The sequence below is a fragment of the Corvus hawaiiensis genome, chromosome 15, assembly GCF_020740725.1.
Source record: "Corvus hawaiiensis isolate bCorHaw1 chromosome 15, bCorHaw1.pri.cur, whole genome shotgun sequence".
Taxonomy (NCBI): Eukaryota; Metazoa; Chordata; class Aves; order Passeriformes; family Corvidae; genus Corvus; species Corvus hawaiiensis.
This window is the reverse complement of record NC_063227.1, coordinates 1,183,363-1,205,856: the sequence shown is the minus strand read 5'-3', so window position 1 is coordinate 1,205,856 and position 22,494 is coordinate 1,183,363. Positions and strand designations below refer to the sequence as shown.

Below are 22,494 nucleotides of genomic sequence, written 5' to 3'. Positions count from 1 at the left end.
TGCTGCGCTGTGGGGCTGGTTGATGACTGACTGTTGGGTGGGGCACGTTTGGGCTGAGAATGTTGCTCTCTGGAGGAGGAAGCCTGGTCCTGGGGATGCTCTGCTGCCAGCCGCTTCTGTAGGCAGCCAGAACCTTTCTAGGTAGAGAGCAAAGATAATAAAAAAACCCCAACCCAACACCCCCCCCCCTAAAACACAGACAGACAAAACCCCTCTGTTCAGTTTCTTTCTTTAAAAATGGAATGTTAAATGCTGACTGCGTCCCTTCCAGCCAAGTCTCTGCAGGAGTTCGCCACAGTGCTGCGGAACCTGGAGGACGAGCGGATGCGCATGGTACGGCCCCATCTGTCCTGGGAGCAGGGGGTGGTGGCACCCCGGGCACCGTGGTGACAGTGGCTGCCAGCCCCAGTGCTCCTTCCCTCGCCTGCAGGGGAGGGCAGAGGGAGGAGAGGGTGGGCTTGGCGGGGAAACCCCTGACAAGCATCAGGAATGGAGTCTTGCTGCTGGAGAGTGGTTGGTGCTGGGGGGGTCACAGGTTTGCAGAGACAAGGGGTGAGGCCTGTGAGTGTCTGGGGGCTGTGGGAGGTTTCTGTGGAAAGGCTGTGGAGCAGCACAGGTGAGCTGTGCCTGTCGTTGCCCCCAGATCGAGAACGCCAGCGAGGTGCTGATCACGCCGCTGGAGAAGTTCCGCAAGGAGCAGATCGGGGCTGCCAAGGTAACCCAGCCACTGTCCCCCCGGAGCTGCCAGGACCTGGCACACTGCAGGATGGGCTCAGGCATGGGAGGAGGCGGTGTGCTGCTGTGGGATGGACATGGGGACGATCCAGCTCCTGGGAAGTGCCTCAGTGTTCTGAGTTCACACACAACCAAGTAACCAATGCCAAGGGCAAAAAACTGCATGCCTGCTGAAGTGAACTTTTTTCCTTGCTCCAAGGAAGAACTTGGATTTTCTTGGAGGGGTTCACGTTTTCCTGAGTCCCCCAGCATGTGCTCCCTACCCCAGAGTCTCGCTGGGGGCTGCACGGGAACTCTGATGCTTCTGCAGGATGGGGAACCGCCGGTGAGGCTGAAGGCGGCTGTGAGACAGCCTGGCCACCCCCCCCTTTCTTTCCTGCTTTTGTTCTGAAATGAAAACCACTGTTTGTGGCTCCCCTGTTGTTATAACAACCTGCTGCTGCCTGCAAGCAGCTCATGCCAGCGCCGGGGGCCGTGTTCGCATGGCAGCAGTGCCCAGCCCGGCAGAGAGGAGCCCTCCGGAACGGACCTGGGTATGAGCGGGTGCCAGCATGGATTTGGTCCTGGCATGTTGGGGTGGCCAGGCTGGGATGAGAGGTGCAAAGGAAAGTGAAGTTGACATCCTTAATGCTCCTGCCACAAACAGCCAAGTGTCTGTGTCATGGTCCTGTGTGACATGGAGGAGAAGCTCTTGCAAGGGGTGGCAGGGGTGGGATGTGGAGTTGTGACCATGTTCTGGTTAGAAAGCACTTTCCTCGCTCTGTTGTTTTTGGACCTGGATCTGGATGTTTTACCAAGCACTGGGCCCCAGGAACAGAGGAGGGGTTCCCTCATGCCTTGGGTTTTGGCAGCGTAAGCTGTTTTCCTGCAGCTGCCTGATGCTGGCAGATAAAAGCAGCCTCACCTGCTTCCAGCTGCTGCCCCAGGTCCTGTCTCATGTTAGCTCCCCCCTGGGACTGCCATCCTGCCCGGTGCCTTAGAGGTGCTGTCACAGCTGCTCTGGGGCCGTTGTGTTCGGTGTCACACTTTCTGTTCTCTTTTGTAGGATGCTAAAAAGAAATACGACAAGGAGACAGAGAAATACTGTGGTGTCCTAGAAAAGCACTTGAACTTGTCTTCCAAGAAGAAAGAATCCCAGCTTCAGGAGGTGAGAGCAACTTCTGAGTTTCCATGTCTGGCTGTGACTGTGGAGAGCTTTTTGAATGCCTCACACAGCCTATAACAAAGGTTCTCCTGGTTGTAAACTCATTTTTTCCCTCGGTCTGGGTGCAGGTGCCGGGTTTTCCCCTTTTCCTTGTAGCGAAAGGAGACGGAGCTGTTTTGGAGAGTAAATCAGAGAGATCCCAAAATGGATAGCAATCAAAAAGGAGAGAGGGTTTATAATTAAAGAGTGTAAGAGAAAGGAACTGGTTCTGCTGCAGGCTTCCCGTGTGGCAGCACAAATCATGGATGTCTGGTCTCCTCTGCAAGTGGCTGCTCTGCTTTGTGCTCCAGCGGGGGAGGGATCAGGCTTAGTGCCTCGAACTCTTTAAGAGCCATCAGTGACTCAGGGCGTGGTTAGCTGTGGTGACAAGTGCTCCTACTGGATGAGGATGCAGAGTTTTCAATCACTTCTTTCAAGTCTGGAATTCCCTGTGCTGGCCCAGAGCTGGGTTGGTCCTACAGGATGTGTGTCCTTGCCTTTGGGCATGGTGCTGGTGTGCTGCTGATCCCTTACTGGGGGCACTGGTGGGCACGGGGCTCCTGTACCCAGGTGGTGGGACCGTGCCCAGCAGAGCTGGGGACTTGAGAGCAGAAATACCTGTGGCACAGGTGATCATCTTCCAGCACATCAGTGCTGAGGAGCGCTCAGAATCCAGCCTGCAAGCCAGCCTTGTTTGTAAATAACTTCCTGTGTGGAAGCGTCCTGATGTCCCAGGGGATGGTGGCTTTTCAATGACCCTCTGAGCCCTTGGTTTAGTCTGTGTTTGAGGTGCTGATGTGGGGCACGGGAGTGGAAGGAATTCTGAGTGCGGAGGGAAGGATCTGCTCGTGGCTGTCAGGGTGCAGCAGTGGCTGTTAGAGGGGTGATCCTGTGCCCCAGACAGAGCACGGCCCTGTGGGGCTGCCTGGAGGTGCTGTGTGGGATACAGGTGGGACGTGTTCGGGATGTGTGCGGGATTCCGTGCAGGATTCCGTGCAGGATTCCGTTCGGGATGTGCCGGGATGCTGATGCTGTGCGGGTGCGTTGGAGCAGCGCTGGCTTCTGGTGCCATCTGGTGGCATCTCCCACCCGGGCCCTGGCTCGGGCCGCTGCCGGCGGGCAGGAGGAGCCTGGAGCCCGCTGGAAGCAGCTCCCAGTTCAGGTGCCGGTTTCTGTTCCCACTGCCACTGGGAAGTGTCCGTGGTTTGTGTGGCTCAGACCCCACCGAGGGAGGAGGTGTCTTTGAAAGAGGATTCAGTGTGGAGCTGTGAATCAGGGTGGATGTGGCACCCCTGGCGAGGGGAGTGCTTTCCAGAGAGGGGAGAGTTGCCTTTTCTTGTCAAGTTCGTAGTGATTTCCATTTTTCTCGCCTCTACTGCATGTTTTCTACCCAGCTGTTGGGGAGGTGAGAACATGAGTCATCAAACCCATTTTTCCCAGCTGAAGGAAGAGCGTGCTCATGTGGATCAGGTTTATGTTTATTGCTGTGCCATCTGTGCAGCTGGGGCTGGGGGCTGGAGCTGGGTTTGCTCTGGTGGGGGTGTTCCCATCAGAGCCAGGTGTTGTCTGGTCAGTCCTGAGCTCTGTTTCCTCTCCAACCCCCCTGCAGGCAGACAGCCAGGTGGACCTGGTTCGGCAGCACTTCTACGAGGTCTCCCTGGAATACGTCTTCAAGGTGCAGGAGGTCCAGGAGAGGAAGATGTTTGAGTTTGTGGAACCTGTAAGTGAGCTCTCAATCTGCCTCAGCCTGCACAAAACTGGGGGTGGGTGGTGAAACAGGGGGTCGTGGGGGGCACTGGCAGTGGAGGGGCTGGGGGGTCCAGCCTCACCCCACAGCCCCTCTCACAGAGGGGGTTTGAGAGGGGGAAGCTCTGTGGGAGCCACGGGGCACAGAGCCATTGGCTCAGCGACCCTGTGTATGCTGGAAACCTTTCAACATGTGATTTTTTTATTGTGGGGACTGTCTATCAGGGAGGGTGGGCTGAGGGGCCCGTGCAATTAAAAGAAAACTGCTCTTGACTGGGGGGAACCCCCCAAATTTTAACCAACGTTCACAAAGGAAAGAGAGTGCAGGAGTGACAGAAATAAGGAAAAAAGTTTTTAAGATGTGCCTTTGCTCAGGTGTTAAGTCATTTAAAGCTGTTCTGGGAAGTGCCAGACCTCCCAGCTCTTTGTAAAGGTGATTCCTGCTGAGCCAAGAATAACTCGGAGCTGGGAGAGGCACAGAGTGCTGCCTGCTCTGCCTGACACCTCCTGGCTCTGCTCCTGGTGACCCCGGGCCTGGGGAATGCAGGGAGGGGGACAGAGGTGTGGGGGGTCCTGGGGCTTGCCTTGGCTCCAGGGGAAGGAAACAGCCTTGACTTTGAGATCCATTCAGAGGAGGCTTGGCTGTGAAATGAGGAGCAGGGCATCTTCCCAGGGCCCACGAGGGAGCCCCTCCACCCCTGGGGGCTGCGGAGCCCCTTCCCCTCGGCAGTGGCGGCTCTGGGAGCAGCTCTGGGTCTCTTCTGACCATCTCCATTTGCTTTTTCCCAATGCAGCTGCTGGCCTTTCTGCAGGGGCTGTTCACATTCTACCACCACGGCTACGAGCTCGCTAAGGACTTCAGCGATTTCAAGACAGAGCTGACAATCAGCATCCAGAACGTGAGTGTGCCTGGGGTGTCCCCGTGCCCGAGGTGTCCCCATGCCTGGTGCCTGTCCCTGTCAGTGTCTGGCAGAGCCAATTCACCTGGTGGTGTATTTTAATCACAGTAGCACAGTTTGGGTTGGAAGGGACCTTAAAGAGCATCTCATTCCACCCCCTGCCATGGGCAGGGACACCTTCCACTGTCCCAGGCTGATCCAAGCCCCTTCCAACCTGGCCTTGGGCACTGCCAGGGCATCCCCACCTTCACAGGGAAGAATTTCTTCCTAATAGCCAATCTAAATCTCTCCTCTTCTAGTTTAAATCCATTCTCCTTGTCCTATCACTATCTACTCGTGTAAAAAAATCACTCTCCCTCTTTTTGTAAGCCCTTTTAAAGTACTGGAAGGCATTTCCAGTCGTTGTAATATTTTTCCTTTAGCTTAAATTCAGGCCCAGGAAGCAAAGGTGCCCTGTGGCTGCCCCTGGGCTCCCCAGCCCCATTTCCCACCCAGCCCCACCCCACGTGCTGCAGAGCCAGGCACAGGTCCCTGCACTGGAGAAGACATTCCTGTTTTAATTTGCAGACAAGAAACCGCTTTGAAGGAACGAGGTCAGAGGTTGAAGCTTTGATGAAGAAGATGAAGGAGAATCCTCACGAGCACAAGAACATCAGCCCTTACACGATGGAGGGGTATCTCTACGTGCAGGAGAAGCGTAGGTGTCGGGGTGGGGAATGCGGGGCGGGGAGCCTGGGGAAGGGCTTTGTCAGGACAGGGACACAAAGGCTGATTCAGCAGGTGCAGAATCCCTGGAAGACAGGGATGGGCCCAGTGAGTGGGGTATTGGGGGGGAATGTGGCAGCCGGGAGAATCACTGCCAGTGCCTCATAAAACTCTTTCAGGTACAGGAGTCTGGCATGTGAAGCGATGGTTACACATAGCGGGCTCTAATGTGAGGGCACTGGAACTGTTCTGGGCGTGAACCCTGTGTTTGCTCTGCAGGTCACTTTGGGACCTCCTGGGTGAAGCATTACTGCACCTACCAGCGGGAATCCAAGCGCATCACGATGGTGCCCTTTGACCAGAAGTCAGGAGGAAAAGGGGTGAGTGCTGGCAGGAGCAGCACTGTGTCCTGCCAGGGAGCACGTGGCACTGCTGGCTGCAGGCTCTCCCGGGGCTCAAACTGTGTCACCTTTTTGGCAAGGTGACACACATGCAGTGAAGTGGGTCACATTCATTCCAGGCTGAGTGGCTGCCACACGGGGAATGAACTTGGCACCTGCTTTGAGAAGAAAAAGACAGGAGACCCTCAGAGCCCGCAGATCTTTGCCAGCCACCTGCCCCCACCACGCTCCAGCTCCATGGGTGCCTGCTCCCCAGTCCCTTGTTCCTGCTCCAAGGCATGGACAAGAGAACCTGTTCATTATTTTGCTCCTTCCCTAATGTCTGTGACTTGTCCAAGGCAAGGTTGGACAGGGCTTGGAGCAACCTGGTCGAGTGGAAGTGCCCTTGCCCATGGCAGGAGAGTGGAGTAAGACGAGCTCTAAGTGCCCTTTCCACTCAAACCATTCTGTGGGTCTCTGATGATCCTGTGACTCAGCCAAAGAAGTTGTTTTGTTTTGGACAGAGCCACAGGAGAGCCTGGAGCTCCCCTTGGCCCTGGGGGGGTGTGAGGAGCCAGCACGGGCTGTGTCCCCGGTGCTCCCAGGGCTGTGTCCAGGGCTGGCTTTGCTCCTCTGTACAGCAGGAACAATAGACCCCTCCAGTGCTCCCAGCTGGGACGGTTTGCAAACACAATCCCCTTGCTGAGGAGTGCCTGGGGCAGCTGGACAGGCTCCCACACGGCTTCCTGCTGGCACAGGGAGCCAGCTGTGGGCAGGGAAGCTTCTAAAATTAATTTCCTCTTGCCTTGGAGCATCTTCATTATAGCTCAGCATTAACATACCCCAGCCTTGTAATCATCAGCGGCTGTGCTGGGTTTCATCTGGTCCCTTCCCATTTCAGGGCTCTCTCCGCATCCAGGAGGGTGGGAGCTGCTGGCAGCATCCTGAGCCCCTCTCCAGGGCTGTGCTTGCACCTGTGGCTTGCACCACCCTGGCATGAAACGCTGCCTGTGCTGGGGCAGCTCTGGCCAGGGTTGGTCAGTGGTGACTGCCATGGACATCTCAGCGTGGAGCAGCCTGGGGGCTTGGGGCTGCACTGCTGGGAATTTTGGGGTCTGGCTGGAGCAGGTGCCAAGGTGCTGCACGAGGAGACCCATCACTTGTGGTGGTATCAGCCCCTCGTGGCCTTGGGCTGTGGCCAGAGCTGGGTATTGGTGGGTTCGGAGCAGGGGCATTCCCTGAATTCTGGACAGGGAGCTGGGCAGAGTGGGAGCAGCCTTGTGCCGGCAGCGGGCCAGGCTGGGGAGCACCAGGGGCAGGTGGCCACTGCCAAACCCTGGGGAGAAGCCCTGCAGGGAGCTCTCAGGTCTGTCTTGCTGGGTCTGTGCTGGGCCCCTTGTCTGGGACACGAGGGTTATTGGTGAGTTAGTTAGAAACCATGGAAGCACACGAGAACAGTCAGGTAGGAATTGGGGCTTCTCCCCCAAAATGTGGCAGGCTCAGAGACCCAACAGGAGAGCATCTACAGCAGTGCCTGCGATATGGGCAACCAGCAGGAGGGGCTGGAAGCCACCGTGCAGCAGGAAAAACACTGCCATCATGGGGACACGGTGGGATGACCAGGACTGTGTGTTAGGGAGTGCTTTGGTTGTCTGGAGCTGAATGATGGTGGCAGTGGGGAGGAGTTTATGGCTGAGAACCAGTAAATTTAGAATTTACACCTCCCTGTAGGGGTTTAATGGACATGTGGTTGTGGCACGTGAGGACATGGATTAGTGGTGGGCTTGGCTGTTCTGGGGAACTTTTGGACTCTGTGATCTTAGAGGTCTTTTCCAATCTAAGTGATTCTAAATATGTTTCCTGGAAAAATGGTGATGTCAGGGAACAGGGTGGTCAGCCAGGGTGTCATCAGGAACAGCACAGAGAGCCCAGAAAAGTGTCTGTCTCCAGGAACTCCTTCAGAATTCATTTTCTCTTAAGTCATCAGTGGAATTTCACAGTTGCAGGAGAAGTGTCTGTGCTGGCAGGGGCTGAGGCAGGATTTCCTCCAGCAGAGGACAGCAATGCTCACAGATCCTGCTGGATTGCTGCTCAGCCCTGTGGAAATCCAGTACAACTTGGATGCAGAGAGGCATTCTCTGGATGGGAGAATGGTTTTGTCGTTGCTTTGTTATCTAATAAACATTTTAAGACATGTTTGCTCCTGTTAAGAGTCCTCGTGTGCACAGTGCTGCCAAAAACGCAGCGTGGAGTGCAAAGTGCCAGCAGGTCTATGGAGTGTTGTTCAGCAATGGAAAACAAAGCTAACTTTGCCCAAAAGTTGTGGTCCAGCACTCCCTGCCCACATGAAGAATGGGTTGTGGGGTGCTTAATGCACAGATTGAATCATGGGCATCCTGAAGGGAAGGCTCCTCCTGGAAGGTTTTGGCCTAAACAAGGGTGAAAAGACAAGTCCTCATGTCAGAGGTATAAGCAGATGTTTTTAGCAGGGTGATGTTGCCAGATCCCCCCAGGTTTGAACCCGCTCATTGCCAGCAGTGGGTGCTGGGGGCAGGTCTCTGTTCTTGGCCTCAGCTGTGATTTTGTCTCTCCTCAGGGGGAAGATGAAGCTGTCACCCTGAAATCCTGCACACGGCGGAAGACAGACTCCATTGAGAAGAGGTTCTGCTTTGATGTGGAGGCTGTGGATCGGTGAGTGCTGACAGGAAGCTCCTGGGGCTGTGGTGACTGTGTTTGGGGAAGGGCTGTGCTCCTGCACTGGCTTTGGGACAGTTCCTGTGCAGTTTCTGTGTTCCTCTCCTTTACTCACACGCTCTGTGAGTGGAAAGCATTAGTCCGTGGAATCACACCTCTCCCAGCCAGGTGCTCTCTGAGTACTGAGCTGGTACTTTGGTTTACAAGTCTCTCTGACTCAAGTTTCTCTGACTTTAAGTGTTCTTTAGCACTTCTGCAGCCTCTGGCCACACAAGGTGAGCAGTCACCAGCCTGGAAAAGGTGCTCTGTGGGTGTTTGGCAGGGATGTGCTGCCTCTTTCCAGCACTGGGTATCTGTTGGAATAGTGTCAGCTTTTCTGCTGGACTGGCAGTTGCTGGTTCACCGTGGATGGGTGATAATGGACCTCTGGCTGGTGCCTCCAGGCACTTTCACTCATTTTTCCTGCAGAAGTAAAACACTTCTGCTGTGACTTACCACACAGCAGCTGGACCAGAGGTACATGTGGATTCAATCTGTGGCACCCAGGAGTGAGAGCTGTTACCGCATCAGTCAGCATCATGCATGGCACACACACATAAACAGGAAAGCCAGGCTGGCGTTGCTATTCCAAAAGGAATTAGTCACTGCCTCGGATCTCCCTCGCTGCGGGAAGTTCACATGGTTCAAAAAGCCTGCTCCAAAGGCACTCAGTGTGTTCTCCCAGTTGTGTGCCTGTCCATGGTCCAGCTGTCTTCTCCTCTGCAGGAATTCCCAGGAGGTCTCAGAAGAACCCCAGTCCATTAAAATCTGGGTGTTGAACAATGCTGGAATGACCCGTGGTGCCTCTCCCTGTCCAGCCTGTGCTTCGGCAGCGTTTCAGTGCCAGCCCATGGCAGGGAGGGGTTGGGGTGATGGAACTCTGCCTGTGTTGGCTGAGGGATGAGATAAGCTGGGGCTGCCTCCCACTCTCTGGAGCTGTGCTTTTCTCCAGAAAGCTGCAGTATTTCTGCTGACACGGGAATTTTTTTTTGCTGTGCCCTGAGGATATTTTTTTATAATGTGAAAATCAAACTAAGAGTGGGAGAAGGAGAATGGAGCCACAATAATTTTCTTCAGTGTGTTCAGAGGTAGCTGAAGCTTCCCTTGATGTTTGGAGCCTGCCAGGCATGGGATCAAGAGCTGCTCCAGAAATCTGCGTGCTCCATGTAAATCATGGCAGGGGAGTAGCACAGGAAGGGGAAACCTGAGGAATTTCTCCTTTCATGGGCATGTTCCTGCTGCAGGGATTTGCCTCTGTCCAAGAGGGCAGGAGAGCAGGACACACCTGAAGGAAAGGGCTGTTTTCTCCCAATATACAGGCAGCTCTGCATTCTCTTGGTATCAGAATTTGTCATTAGATGTCTAAAATACTGGGTATTCTGAAGATAAACTTAAGAGGAAGAGAAAACAGCAGCTTTTGCCACGGCTGAAAGAGACTGTGATGTGCCCAGCCTGTCTCCCTCTTCCTGGGGAGGATCTGGGCACCGTCAGGGCATCAGGTCCGGCTGTCAGTGCCAGGGTGTGCTGGACATCCCCTTTGCCTTGCCCGGCTCTCAGGGCTTGGGCTGTTCCACAGCTCCCGGGACAGCCTGGAGGTGGCAGCCTCGGCCGGTGCTTCCCAGCGCTGCCATCGCTCAGAAATGGGCTTTTGTCAGCGTTGCGTTTTGGGGGCTCAGACAGCACGGGGTGCAGGGCGGGAGCTCAGCAATAACACCCTAAATAGTGCCAGCTAAGAGCTGTTCCTTCTTAGGTGGGAAAAAAAGTGGGTTTTTCTCCTGTAAGGATGATTCAGAACAACCGAGCTGAAAATCTGGAGCCTGATCTGTTATTACAGCATTGCTTCCTTGTCACAGGATCCCAGAATAGTTTCTGTTGGACCCTAAAGCTCATCTCATTCCGGGCAGGGACACCTTCCACTAGACCAGGTTGCTCTGAGCCCTGTCTAACCTGGCCTTGGCATTTGAAAATAGTTCTGATGTTCAATGTAGCAAGTTAGAACTATTGTATTGCTTTGTTACAGCAAAATTAACCCCAGAATGGTGTTCTAGGGTCTGGCTGAAAATACACCCCAGTGGGATGGATACTGTGTTTTACTGTTAATGCTCTTTTATCATTAGCTAAACTTGTTTGTCGTCTCTGCACATAAAGTCATGTTGATAAACAAGGTGAACAGGGATGACAGCCAGTGTCTTAACAAATGAGCCAGAGGAGGAGTATCTCATTTGGCTGATGACAAAGGCTGTGTCATTTAGGACGATGTAGGTCATTGCTCTGGGCCAGAAGCGAAGTGCTGCTAAGTGCCAGCTAGCTTTTAGGGGAGTAGGAGGTTTTCAAATGCAGGGTTCAGCCTCTCAGTGGGTCACGAGGGCAGTGAACTCTGCAGGTACCACCACTGCCCTGGATTCTGCCTGGGTGCCCCCAGGGTGACTGGCACACACCTGGTGCACAGTGGGATTGTAGAACCAGAATCCCAGAGGCACTGAGGTGAAAAAAGACCCCCAACACCACCGAGTCCAAGCTGTGCCCCATCCCCACCTTGTCCCCAGCCCGGAGCACTGAGTGCCACCTCCAGCCCTTCCTTGGGCACCTCCAGGGATGGGCACTCCAAACCTCCCTGGGCAGCCCCTTCAATGCCTGAGCACCCTTTCTGTGAAGGAATTCTTCCTGAAAGAGTTGGCACAGTGGCTGGGTGGTTGGCGTGGGGGAGCTGCCAGGCACCTGCCGAGCGCTGCCGTGAGCTGATGGCTTTCCCTAGGAAGGCTGTTGGCCTTGCTCTGGGAATGCTCTTGACAGACCCAGGGCTCTGACTGGGGCAGGACCTGCTCCCCTGTGCCAGGTGACCCCACCTCTGCCGGTGTCCCCGTGCCCGGCAGCGCCTCTCAGTGCAGTTCAACCTGTACCCGTTCCTCTGCCGGTGTCGCCTTTCCAGCGACCTTTAAAACAAAGCCTCGGGGGTTGTCACAGGGGGGCGAGGGATGGGTTGTCACAGGCAGGGATGAGGAGCCCTGCAGGACATGCTGGTGGCTGTGCTGGTGGTGCTCTGAGCTCTAAGGGGATACCGAGACTTTCTGAGTTCAGGGTCAGTTTCCCCCTTAATTCCATCTTTGCTCGTCGACATTTTGGGGCCACATCTGGCTGCTGGTGCCTGGCCCATGGCTGTGGGGTCCTGTCTGGGCTGCACTGCTCTGCTCAGGTTGGGACTGGGAACACCTCTGTGCACTCAGCCCCTGTTATTAACACACTCTGGTTGTTTGCATCAGCAGTTTAGATTGTCTCGCTGTGATAAGCTGCTACAGCAGTTGGAAGTTCTTATCTGTTTCTATTGCTTTCCTTATTTGTTTGTTTTCCTGGAAGAAGGAAAAGCTATTGCAGTTTCTCATTTTCTCAGTGTGCTTAGTCACAGCTCCTTAAGGCCAGGCCATTTGTCACAAAAGCTGAGATATTGAGAAAATTCAAATTTCCTGTGTGGTCTCATATGGAAAAATCTTCCATTTTTAGATTGTAGCACATTGAAAATATTCTTTCTTATTAAGTGTTTGCCATGTTCTGCTCTGATCTCAGCCTCCTACACTCACTCCATTTAGAAATGGATTTCTTCTGATCCCAAAATGTCCCTTTCCCCTCCTTATGTCCCAGAAAAAGGCAAAGGGATTTGGTGCCTGCAGGTGGAAATGTGGGATGCAGCACCCAGGAGTGAATCAGCAGGTCCTTGGTCTTGTTTGCCACAGGTTTATGCATCCTGGATGGCAGATCCAGAAGGGTGTCCTGCTGTCCCAATGTCACGGCCGTGGCTGGCTGGGGTGCACTGGTTCCACAGGGGTCCAGGTGCATCCCACGTTGGGAGGAGGTGGGAGCTGCCCCACAGCCAAATCTGTATTTACTGTACATTGTAAATAATTATCTGTATAAATGACCCCCAGTGTTCGGGGTCATTTGTTGGGTGAGGGGACAAGGACAGATCTGTTTGGTTTATCTTTTGGGAAAGGATGTCAGAGCAGGGTCTTTGCCGGGGCTGGATAATGGAGATAACCCCAGTAAGGAGCATGCTGTGGAAGGGGGTGATCCTGGAGGAGGCTCAGGGGATGGTGCTGTTTGCAGGCAGTGTTTCCAGCAGAGCTGGTGCTGGCAGTGTTGGCAGGAGGCTGTTCCAGTGCCAGCCATCCGACCTGGCTGTGAGCACAGGAGCCCCGTGGGCATCGGCCACATCCATAATGAATGAGGCGTAATGTGTGGGTGCATTTTAAATTTATCACAGCCAGGAAGATGGTTCTGCTCAGGAAAGTGATGCAATGGGTGCCCTGGCAAATAAACACTGGGGGAGGAAACGCAGAGCTATTTGCAATGGAAATTGGGTTTGATTCAGTTTTGCAGCCCCTCCCATCATGCTGTTAAAGAAGTTTGACTTTGAAGTGAAGCCCGAGGAGTTATCTGCCCAGAGGCAGAACAAACATTTGCTGTTATCACCTCTTTGCCCTGTGCTGAGGGAACCTGGCACTCCAGATACCAGCCCTGCCACTCTGGGACCGTGCTTTGCTGGGAGTCCAGTGTTCTACATACCATGAATGGAGGGTTTGAATTTCTCTGTTCTAATGTCTTGGCTAAAGAGACAGAAATCCCAGTATTTCCTTTCCTGTGTGTCCCTAGCTGAGCTAGAGCCCTTCCAGGGCTTTCTGACCGGGCTGTCAGTGCCTTCAGCAGCAGCTTGGCTTAAACTCAGACCTAAGCCCTGGCTTAAGCAGCCACTGCAGCTCCCCAGGTACCAGGGACTGCTCTCAAGTCACTTTGTACCTGCACAACAAGGAGCTTTGTGCAGTGTTTTGGTCATATTTGCTGTTGGATGTGGAGCGTTTTCCCTCTCAGATGGGACGATGGTTAAGTGGTTTCCTCTTCCCTCCTAAGTGAGTAAACTTCCAAACCACTAAGCTGGTGAGTATTGACTGACTCACCAATGGGATTAGCAGAGATCAAGCTCATTATGTCTGGTTTTTGGACCTGGGCACGGCTTCCACTGGTGGGATGGTGCTGAGCTGCTGTGCGTGTGCTGAAAGCTGGGCTGGTTGGATGGGGAGTGGAGTTAGGGAGAAGGGTTAATCCTCAGTTCCTGGCCTGTGCGTGCCACAAAGCAGCAGAAGATGGGCCAAACCCACCTCTTGAGAGCCCCTGCTGAAGTTTACTTTTCTTACAGGCTCTTATCAAGGACCAAAGGGTATCTGCAGTGTTGGTGCAGCTCACGTTTTCCTGCTGAACCACCCTTGGGAAGTTCAAGTTAGAAGTCACCCCTCTCCCAGGCTTTATCAGGTTTTGAGGACCGAGTACTGAGCAGAGCCTACGTGCTCTGTGGAGCACTCTGCGGGCGGTTGGCAGCTCCCGAGGTTTAACCCCCTTCCCACCGCGTGTCCCGGCAGCCCGGTGCTAGGAGCAGTGTTCCTGACTCCTGTGCCGTTCCAGAGCCCCGCGCTGCTGGGCGTGGGAAGAGCAGCATCAGAGGTTCTGTGCTGTCACAGTTCCCGTGTGTGAAACCCCACGGGCAGAGAGCACCAGCAGCCCCCCTGTGTCTCCCGGTTGCCAGGGAATGTGCTGGCCGTGCTCCGGCGGGAATCGCCGCTGTGCTCCGCCGATGCGTCTGGAAACAGCTGGGAGGGAGCAGCAGCACCAGAGCAGACACACGGACAGGTCTCGCTGTCTGACAGCCCGGGGGCTCTGCCTGGCTCCAGGAGCAGCGGTGGGAGGGGATGTGGCCACCCCCTGGGAGCTGCAGAGCCAGCCCAAAGGCACAGGGCTGTGGAGGTGCAGGGTTAGCCAGCTGTGTGTGTCGGGATCCAGGCTGCAGGGTGAACCGGGATGTGGAGATGGAAATTGTGGTGCAGTGAGATGCCAGCCCCTGGTGTGGGATCACAGCTCCCACCCGCTGTGTCCCCCCGCACCTGAGGCTGTGCAAACACTCTGTCTTGTCAAATCCATCCTCACCTCGCTGGTCATGCTTAACAGAGCAGGTAATTGAGGTTTGACTCCTTGCATGGCAAGGGTGGTCCAGGAGCGCACGTAGCGTCCACTGAGGAGCACGGAGATGGCGTTGGCCCTTGGGCGAGGGCGGTGCTAGTGCTGTCCCCTGGCTCCTGTGCTGTGTGTGCAGCACCTGGGCCTGTCCTTTCCCCTTCTCATTACAGTAAATTAGCAGTCACAGGGCTGTTGTTGGAGGCTGGATTGACAGAGAGCTCAGGGCTGTTGTGTGTGTGACAGTGCTGGGGGCAGGACCAGCACCCCTGGGACCCTGTGAGGTTGCTGGAGAGGGACACGGACCAGCATCGTGTCACTGCCACTGCTGTTCTTACAGCAGGGCATGGACAGGGCCAGGGGACTCGCACAGCCATGAGGGCACAGACACCTCAGGGATGAACTGCTTCGCACAGCAGAAGGTCTCCTCCATGAGCCAGTGCTTGGGGTAGTGGTGAGACATGGGCGGCTGGGATGTGTGGGGCTCCTGCTTCCTTGGCTACCTTCCTTGGCTACCTTCCTTGCCTTCCCCTGCCGTTGCACGGACGTGCTTAGCCCAGTGCAGGTGAGCTGGCTGGCTGAGGGCCAGAAGAGGAATTTGGCACCCAGCTCTTGCACAAAACCACCAGAAAGGTGGGGGATTGTTGGAGATGTCCTCTGCTCGCTTGCTGATCCTGGTCAGGACCTGCAAGGATGTCCATGGAGGGGTCAGGCTGGGCTCAGTCCCTTGTGCTGGGGCTTGGCTAGGAAGGAGCTTGTCCTCCTTCCCTCTTCCTCTCATGGAAGATTAATCTTTGCCACCTTTGCAGTTCATTTACGGCGTCCCCTTTCTCTCGGCAGGCCCGGCGTCATCACCATGCAGGCACTTTCGGAGGAGGACCGGAGGCTGTGGATGGAGGCGATGGACGGCCGGGAGCCGGTGAGCAGGAATATTGGCCAAAAAGCAGAGGAACTCGTGGCGAGCTCTGGCAGCCCCGGGCAGATTGCTGATTGCTCGCTGCGGAGCCGCTGTCACGCAGCGCCTGCCAGCCGGCGTGGGAGCTGTATCCGTGGGGCAGCTCCTGCCTCCTGCCAGGAGAATCCTTTAATCCCTTGGTTAAATATTTGAGGTAATACTGTATCTCCTGTGCTTGGATTGCTCGGAGGTGCGGTGGAGAGGAGGAGGGTAGGCTTGGCCAGCACAAACATGCTGCTGTGCTGTGCTGAAAGGAAAACATGGCAAAAAGAGCAGTGGAAGAAAATACGTTGTAGATTTCCAGGGCTGTTGGAGTCCTGCGACTCCTTGGCAGCCACTCCTGGGTCTGGTAGAGAATTGCACGTTTCGTGTGAGCGGAGGAGTGTGGCCCCTGTTCCCCGTGTTTGCTCCTGCTGTGCCAAAGGCTTCCTCACCTCTGGAAGGGATTCTGAGGGTTTGCAGAAAACTCATTGTTGTTAGTTTTTATTTTGGAATGCGCTTGCAAACCTTGCTGCCAGCTTGACAAGAGTTGGCTGGTTCTGAGCAGGTCCCTCGGGGGGTGCTGGGGTCGCAGTGTGGCCCATCCCAGCTCAGCCTGGTGACTCTCCTGTGGCACTCACGGCACCACCAAACAGCCAAGACCACTCTGTGGCTTCCGTGCCTGCACATGGCCAGCAGCATTTTGGGATATGGAAGGAAGCCATGTGGAGAGGCAGAGCAGCCCAGGCTGTTCCGTGACAGCCCATGTGGTTTTGGAGTGGGTGTCTGCGTGCCGGGGTTAAGCTGGGCCCTGGCAGTCAGAGCAGAGTCTGTGCAGGGAGCAGAGTGTCCCATCCCAGCACAGCCTGCTGCCACAGACTGGTCCTGGTTTGAGCAGATCCCCCCAAATCCGTGGAAAGGTTCTTGTTTGTCAGGAGAGGTGTTCATTGAGGCCAGGTGAGGCGTGGACACACGAGGCTGTTCCGTGAGCGCTGCAAAGCACGTTCTGGACTTGGTCAAGCGCTTGCTTTTGGAGCGTGCAGCAGCTCGGAGATCCAGAGGCTGCGTGTGGGAGGTGCTGCCCTGCATTTCAGGGAAAGGATTGCGTGGTGGATTGCAGCCAGGTCCCAGCCTGGAGTCATAGATCCATCAGGTAATTCAGGTAGGACGGGAGCTCAGGAGGTTTCTGGTCCAACCTCCTGCTCAAAGCAGGTTTCTCAGGGTGTTACTGGTCGGGAGCTGAGAGCGTTGGAGGGAGGAGAGGGCACAGCCTGCCTGGGCTCCAGCCCAGCTGCTTTTCCGGCCTCCTCACCCCAAGGTCGAACCCCTCTTGTTTCAATTTACACCCGCCCAGAGAAACTGTTGCTGCCCCATCCCTGGTCCAGATCCAGGTTGGACGGGGCTTGGAGCAACCTGGTTTAATGGAAGGTGTCCCTGCCTATGGCAGGGTGTGGGACGGGATGAGCTTTAAGATCCCTTCCAATTTAAACCATTCCATGATTCTCTGGTTCTGTGACAGCCTCTGCTCCCTTTTTCTGTCATCTGTTGGAAAGGGGCCCTTGTTTGGGAGAACCAGCCTGCTCCTCCACCCTTGGCTCTTGACCCCTGGGGCAGCTGTAGTGGCACAACCCCCTCCAGCTCCAGGTGCCAGCTGTCTTGATCCCACCTAAACGAACCCCTGCCTTGGTTCTGGTGGCACCTGGAGACAGGATAATGTTTTCTATTTCTTCAGAAACCAGATGTGCATTGTTGCTCCTAATCTGAGTGGAGTCTTGTGCTCCTCCAGGCTGCTCACCTGCCTCCCACTGCACACCTCTGCTGGGAGCTGCTGTGGCAGGGGTGCCAAAATCAGTCAGCTGCAAAGGGAGCTGCGGGAAGGCAGTCACTCAATTGTGTGCTGAGCTGCTGATGTTACCAGGAGCAGAGCCAGTCTACAGAGGTGCAGACAGGGATTTTGGGCACTTGCAAAGTGCTGTGCATGCGAAAGGTGCTGTGGAGCAACCAGGACAGGACTGCCTGGATTATCCTGTTCCAGAATCTGGTTATGAGAACTCCTTCAAAACCACACAGGTCGTGGTGCTGCCTGCGTGCCGCTGTTCTCCCCTATCGTGCCCATCAGCTGAGGTGAGGGCAGCTGGCTCATCCAACACGTCAGGGGCTGTGGCTGTGCATTAATGCAATACCTCGTGGCACTTAATTGCTAATGGCTTACACTGCCCTTCCAGGTGTGGAGTGGGAGCGATGGGAATGCAGCCTGCATGGAAACAGATCCAAGAGGCACTTCGCTGCTGAAGGTGGTGTGTGTTGACACGAGGCAGCTCCTTGTCCTCAGTTATCCTCCTCCATCTATCAGAAATGGAGCTGTGGGCTGTTTTGTTGGGGTTCTTATCTTGTAACGCCAGGGTGCAGCATGTTACCTTCTCCACAGGGATTTCCTTGTGCAAGAGATGAGGATTTAACCTTTGGACTCTTAGAAATATCCATCCTATGCTTTGACTGTGTTTCTGTAACCAAAGAGCCCTACTGGAAAGAATGTCTGGTTTTCCTTTGATTTGACTGTAGAGTGTGGGGAAGGATTGGCACGGTGGGGACGGTAATTCCATGTGCAAATTCAGGCTGTGGAGAGATTAACGCGGACTGGAGCTTGTTTCTTAATTATAATGAAAAAAGTAAACCCAAATGTCAAATTACATCTTAGTGAGATTTAAACATAGAATGTGGCTGCATTAGCCAAGACATTTGTCACAACTCGAGAAGATTTACGCTGTGTCTCACAGTCAGAGCAGCCTCCAGACAGCTCTCATCACGCCGTTAACTCTTACCACTTGTTATTCATTTGGATAAAGCCCCCGTGTTGACTTTGGGTTTTCTTCCATGTTACAGAGGCTGGAAACAGGAGAAACTGCTAACTCCATGACAGAGCAGTGGTGTTTGGTTTTGTTAAGATACTCAGGATCAGTTTCTTATGGATTTTCTCCTCTGCTGGTGCAGTTTGCAAATGTAGATGGTGGAGGCCAGAGCAATTCTGAAACTTCTTTGGAACCTGAGTCAGGAATAAAAGCTGTGTTGGCTGCTGGTGGCTGTGCTGGGCTGTGGGTTTAGGAGAGGCACAAATTAGGCTGTGTCTTGTGGGAAAGAACAAGGTAAGCATTTAGGTAAGGTTGTGGTGAGTGAGTGTAGAGCAAAGGAGGCTCAGGGGGGACCTTGTGGCTCTGCACAAGTCCCTGACAGGAGGGGGCAGCCGGGGGAGTCGGGCTCTGCTCCCAGGGAACAGGGACAGGAGGAGAGAAATGGCTTCAAGCTGTGCCAGGGGAGGCTCAGGGTGGACAGCAGCAGGAATTTCCCCATGGAAAGGGTGCTCAGGCCTTGGCAGGGGCTGCCCAGGGAGGTTTTGAGTGCCCATCCCTGGAGGTGCCCAAGGAATTCCTGGAGGTGGCACTCAGTGCTCCGGGCTGGGGACAAGGTGGGGATGGGGCACACTGGACTCGGTGGTGTTGGGGGTCTTTTCCCACCTCAGCGATGGGAGCCGCGGGTGCCCTGTGGCCGCTCCCCACTAGATGGCAGCTGAGACCGGCCACTCACGGCACTTGTGCCCCGCGGGGCTGGCACAGGACCCCCCCGGGCCCCGGCTCTGCGGGGCCCCCGGGGCTGCCCCCCTGCCCTGGCTCTGTCGGGCGATGTGAGCCCCGAGCCGCCCCCGCGGCTGTCGGCGCTGCTCGGAGCGGGGACAGCGCTCCCGTCCCGGCTGGTCCCAAACTCGGCGCATCCCCAAATCGGAGCCGCTTCCCTCCCCTGTCTGCATGGCTGCTGCAGCCCTCCGGCCGTGCTCCGAGCCCGCCTGCGATGGCTGGGATGGTGCCTCCGGAGCGCCCTGTACCGTGGTCCTGTCCCAGTGCTCCTGGTGGGACACCTGGTCAGCGGTCCTGGAGCTCCTTCAGCCCTGCTGCCCGGAGATGCGGCCGCTGTTCGAGTGGCAGTGACAGCAGAGCCCAGCCCCACATTCCTGTCCAGCACGCCTCCCGCCTCCTCCTCAGATACTGCTTCTGGGAATTCTTTCTGAAATTGTTTTTCTTTTTCCTTGTTTAATTATACAAAATGGTGAGAGATTTATTGCCCAGTGGAAACGTTGTCTTTTGAACTCACTCCAGTGCTTTCAACCTTGGCATTCCTGTTATCTTGGCTCATTCAAAAAGTAAATTCACTTGAAGGACTTCAGTCCCAGCGTGGCTGCGGAGGGACGGACAGGCACCCACTGCACCCCTTCCCAACCCCTCACACTGTATTGGAACTCACTGGAGCTGCAGAGCTGCTTTATCACTTGAATTCGTTCCATCTCAGGTATCAGAGATGGGAGAAAAATCCTCAGCCAGAGCATCTTTGAGTACAGACGGTGTCTGTGGTCTGCTTCTCTCTGCACGGGGAGCCTGTGGGCGAGTGCCGGAGCGATCACCGTGTTCTCTGCTCTGCTCTCCCCAGGGTCTGCTCTGTGTCTGTCTCTTCAGTGCCTTTCCTCACAGCCTTTTTCATGCTGAGCTTTGATAATGCTCTCAATCCCACAGACGTGTTTTTGTCAGCTTTCTGGAAAAGATGTTTGTTTTGTGTACTCTGTCTTGCAGGTTTTCATGGCCTTCAGCCTGCCTGGGTTTGTTTGCTTGTAGCAGATTTTTTTTTGTTGTTGCTCTCTATGACCTGAGTCATTCCTGTTGCTGCTTCTTCATCTCCCTGTCTCTCTCTTTAGTGAACAGAACATTTTTTCCCCACTCTTAATGTCTAAGTTTCTATTGTTTGCTGCTTCTTTTTGTCTCTAATGTGTTCCCCAACCCAGACAACCCAGTGAACTTTCCCTGAACTGGAGCTCAGTCTCTCCATGCTCTGGGACCATCCATGCCACCTCCCAGTGCAGGGAGCCATGGTGGTGGTGAGTCCCAGTGGGCCCCAAACTGGCCCAGGGGAGCTTCTGCTTGGCTTTTTTTTGCATCCCCCAGTTCAGGATTATTGCCCAAAGAAATTCTCTGCCCTTTTTGGGGACAAGGTGGTGGTAGAGGATCCTCAGAGAATCATGTTCCATGTTAGTTCTCGTATCACGTGCTCTTGCTGCTGCTCCCTCCTTCTCCCTCCCTTGTTTGGTAACCCATTTAAGCCTGTAATAGCAGTAACTTTACATGGAGTTTGTAAGCTTTTATTTTGCTTCTAAAGCACTTAAGCCAGTGAGGTCTTAAGCCTTGACTTCAGGCTTTTATTCCTGGTTCCAGCAACTGCCGCTTCAGTGGCTGACGGCTCACCCAGCTGGAGTCACTGTGGCTGCTGGGGTTTGTCCTCTGCTTAAGAAGCTGTTTGAGAGAAAAATACTTAGAGAAGCATTGTAGATAATTTTTAAAAGAGAAAAGAGCTCTCTGGATTGCTTTTACACACCTAGAAGTGCTGTCCCACCCAGTTTTGGCAAGTTTGTGACCTCTCGTTCCAGCTGTGTTGTTGGGGATGTGCAGGAGCAGAGCAGGGGCTCCTGTCTCTGGTGTGAATACCTCACTGTTTCTGTAATGCATTCCTGGCTCTTCCTTGGGGTCTGTGCTGCAGAAGTTGTCTACAAAAGTTTGGCTTTGCCTGGACACTGGCGTGGTTGGTCCCAGGACCACAGGTGGGTTTTGCTCTCCCTTTGGGAGATGTTGCCTCTGCTGGGGGCCCGGTGGCAGCCACTTTTCTCCTTCTGTGTTATGTCACTGCTGATACCCCCGAGGGGGACTCACAGGGGGTGAGGGCTGGGGATGCGAGTGTGGGTCCTGATCCACAGGACATGGCACAAGACATGTCTGCTGTGTGGGACACCCAGCAGCTCTGCTGCAGGTGTGTTCTTGGGTTTTGGGTTCAGGCCGGAGGTGAGGTGGTGCTGAGAGGTGGGTGGGGTCTGTGGGGTGCCTGGGGAACGGGGATAATCGAACCTGGATTGCACAGATGTGGAACAGGATGGAGCAGCTGCTTGCAGCAACTTGTTTGTGAGCCTGGGCCCAGAGAGGTGATCCAGCCCCAGGGGAGGGTGCAGGGTGCTTGCATCCAGTGATTTCGTGTCGTGGTTTGGTGGGAACTTGCTGTCCACCCTTCAGCCGTGCTGGCAGCCTCGGCAGGGAGGCACAGAGCCTCAGCTGGAGTGACACATCAAAGAGAGTGTACTCACTTTCCTTTCCTCTCTTTATCACCTCTGCTAAGAGTTATTTGATCAGGCAAAACGTAGAAATTCAGGGAATAGCTCCATGTTGGGAGAACAAATTTCCCTGCCAATTTAAATAGACTATTAGAGTATTGTTTCCTACTTTAAATTAAAAATTAAAGTAAATGGTTCATGCTACAATGACTCGCAACACTAGCCTCTTCCATTATTTCCTCCTTTATTGGGTCTCAGATTTGGTTTTAAGCAGTGATTTACTGTCCTGCTGCTGCCCCCCCACCATCCCTCACCCAGGGGTTTTTCTTCTCCCAGCTGCAGCCCCAGAAGAAGGTCTTCAGACTCTGTTGTTTTAATAATTTGATTTCTGTATTCACCCTCGGTTTGTCACTCGTGGCAGATCTGTGTGTGGAGCTGGGCTGTGGCAGGATCAGGAGCAGGACTGGGGTCAGGAGCAGGCAGGCTGCAGGCTCAGGCCGTGGCAGGGTGCAGTGGACGTGTCCCACGTGGACTCTGAACCAGTGTTTGTTGGGTGGTGGAAATGGTGCTGGTGAGTGCTGGCAGCCCCTGGGGTGGGTACAGGCAGGGCTGAGGGTTTCCCAGGGAGGTTATGAGTGTTGCAGAATTTCAGGTCCTGTCTGGAAAGGGATAAACGTGGTGCTGCAGTTTTGGAGAGGAACACCAGGAACCTTTAAATCTCCATCAGCCTGGCTCCCAGCTCCAGGGAAGAACCTTGTGCTGCATTCCAGGACTGGTCCAGGAAACCTCTGCAGCCACCCTGGGCTTACAGAAGTGTCTCTGGGAGAGGAGGGATGGGACTGTGTCCCCTTTCTGCTGCCTTCCCTGGACCCTCAGGTTCTGTGCTGCCCCACACCTGTCCCCAGGTGTGCAAACTGGGGATTGAAAGTGGTCTCCCCTCAGGGATATCCCAGTCTTTAAAGCACCAGGCAGTGGTGATTGAGCCAGTCCTGGCACTAAGCCACCACTGTTGTTCGGAACACCCGGGCAGTGTCAAAGCTCTTCCACAG

General features: G+C 54.7%; 1 protein-coding gene across 4 annotated transcripts in view; it reads left to right on the top strand.

The window, feature by feature from the left end:
* The window catches only part of ARHGAP26 (Rho GTPase activating protein 26), a 100,585-nt gene that overhangs the window by 18,533 nt on the left and 59,558 nt on the right, over positions 1-22,494 (top strand). For all 4 annotated transcript variants that reach the window (XM_048319515.1, XM_048319514.1, XM_048319516.1 and 1 more), the window contains exons 3-11: positions 272-333; positions 644-715; positions 1,781-1,882; positions 3,528-3,638; positions 4,459-4,563; positions 5,131-5,260; positions 5,548-5,648; positions 8,245-8,339; positions 15,216-15,294. In XM_048319515.1, coding sequence (XP_048175472.1) covers positions 272-333; positions 644-715; positions 1,781-1,882; positions 3,528-3,638; positions 4,459-4,563; positions 5,131-5,260; positions 5,548-5,648; positions 8,245-8,339; positions 15,216-15,294 — 857 coding nt within the window. The remainder of the gene's footprint in view (positions 1-271; positions 334-643; positions 716-1,780; positions 1,883-3,527; positions 3,639-4,458; positions 4,564-5,130; positions 5,261-5,547; positions 5,649-8,244; positions 8,340-15,215; positions 15,295-22,494) is intronic.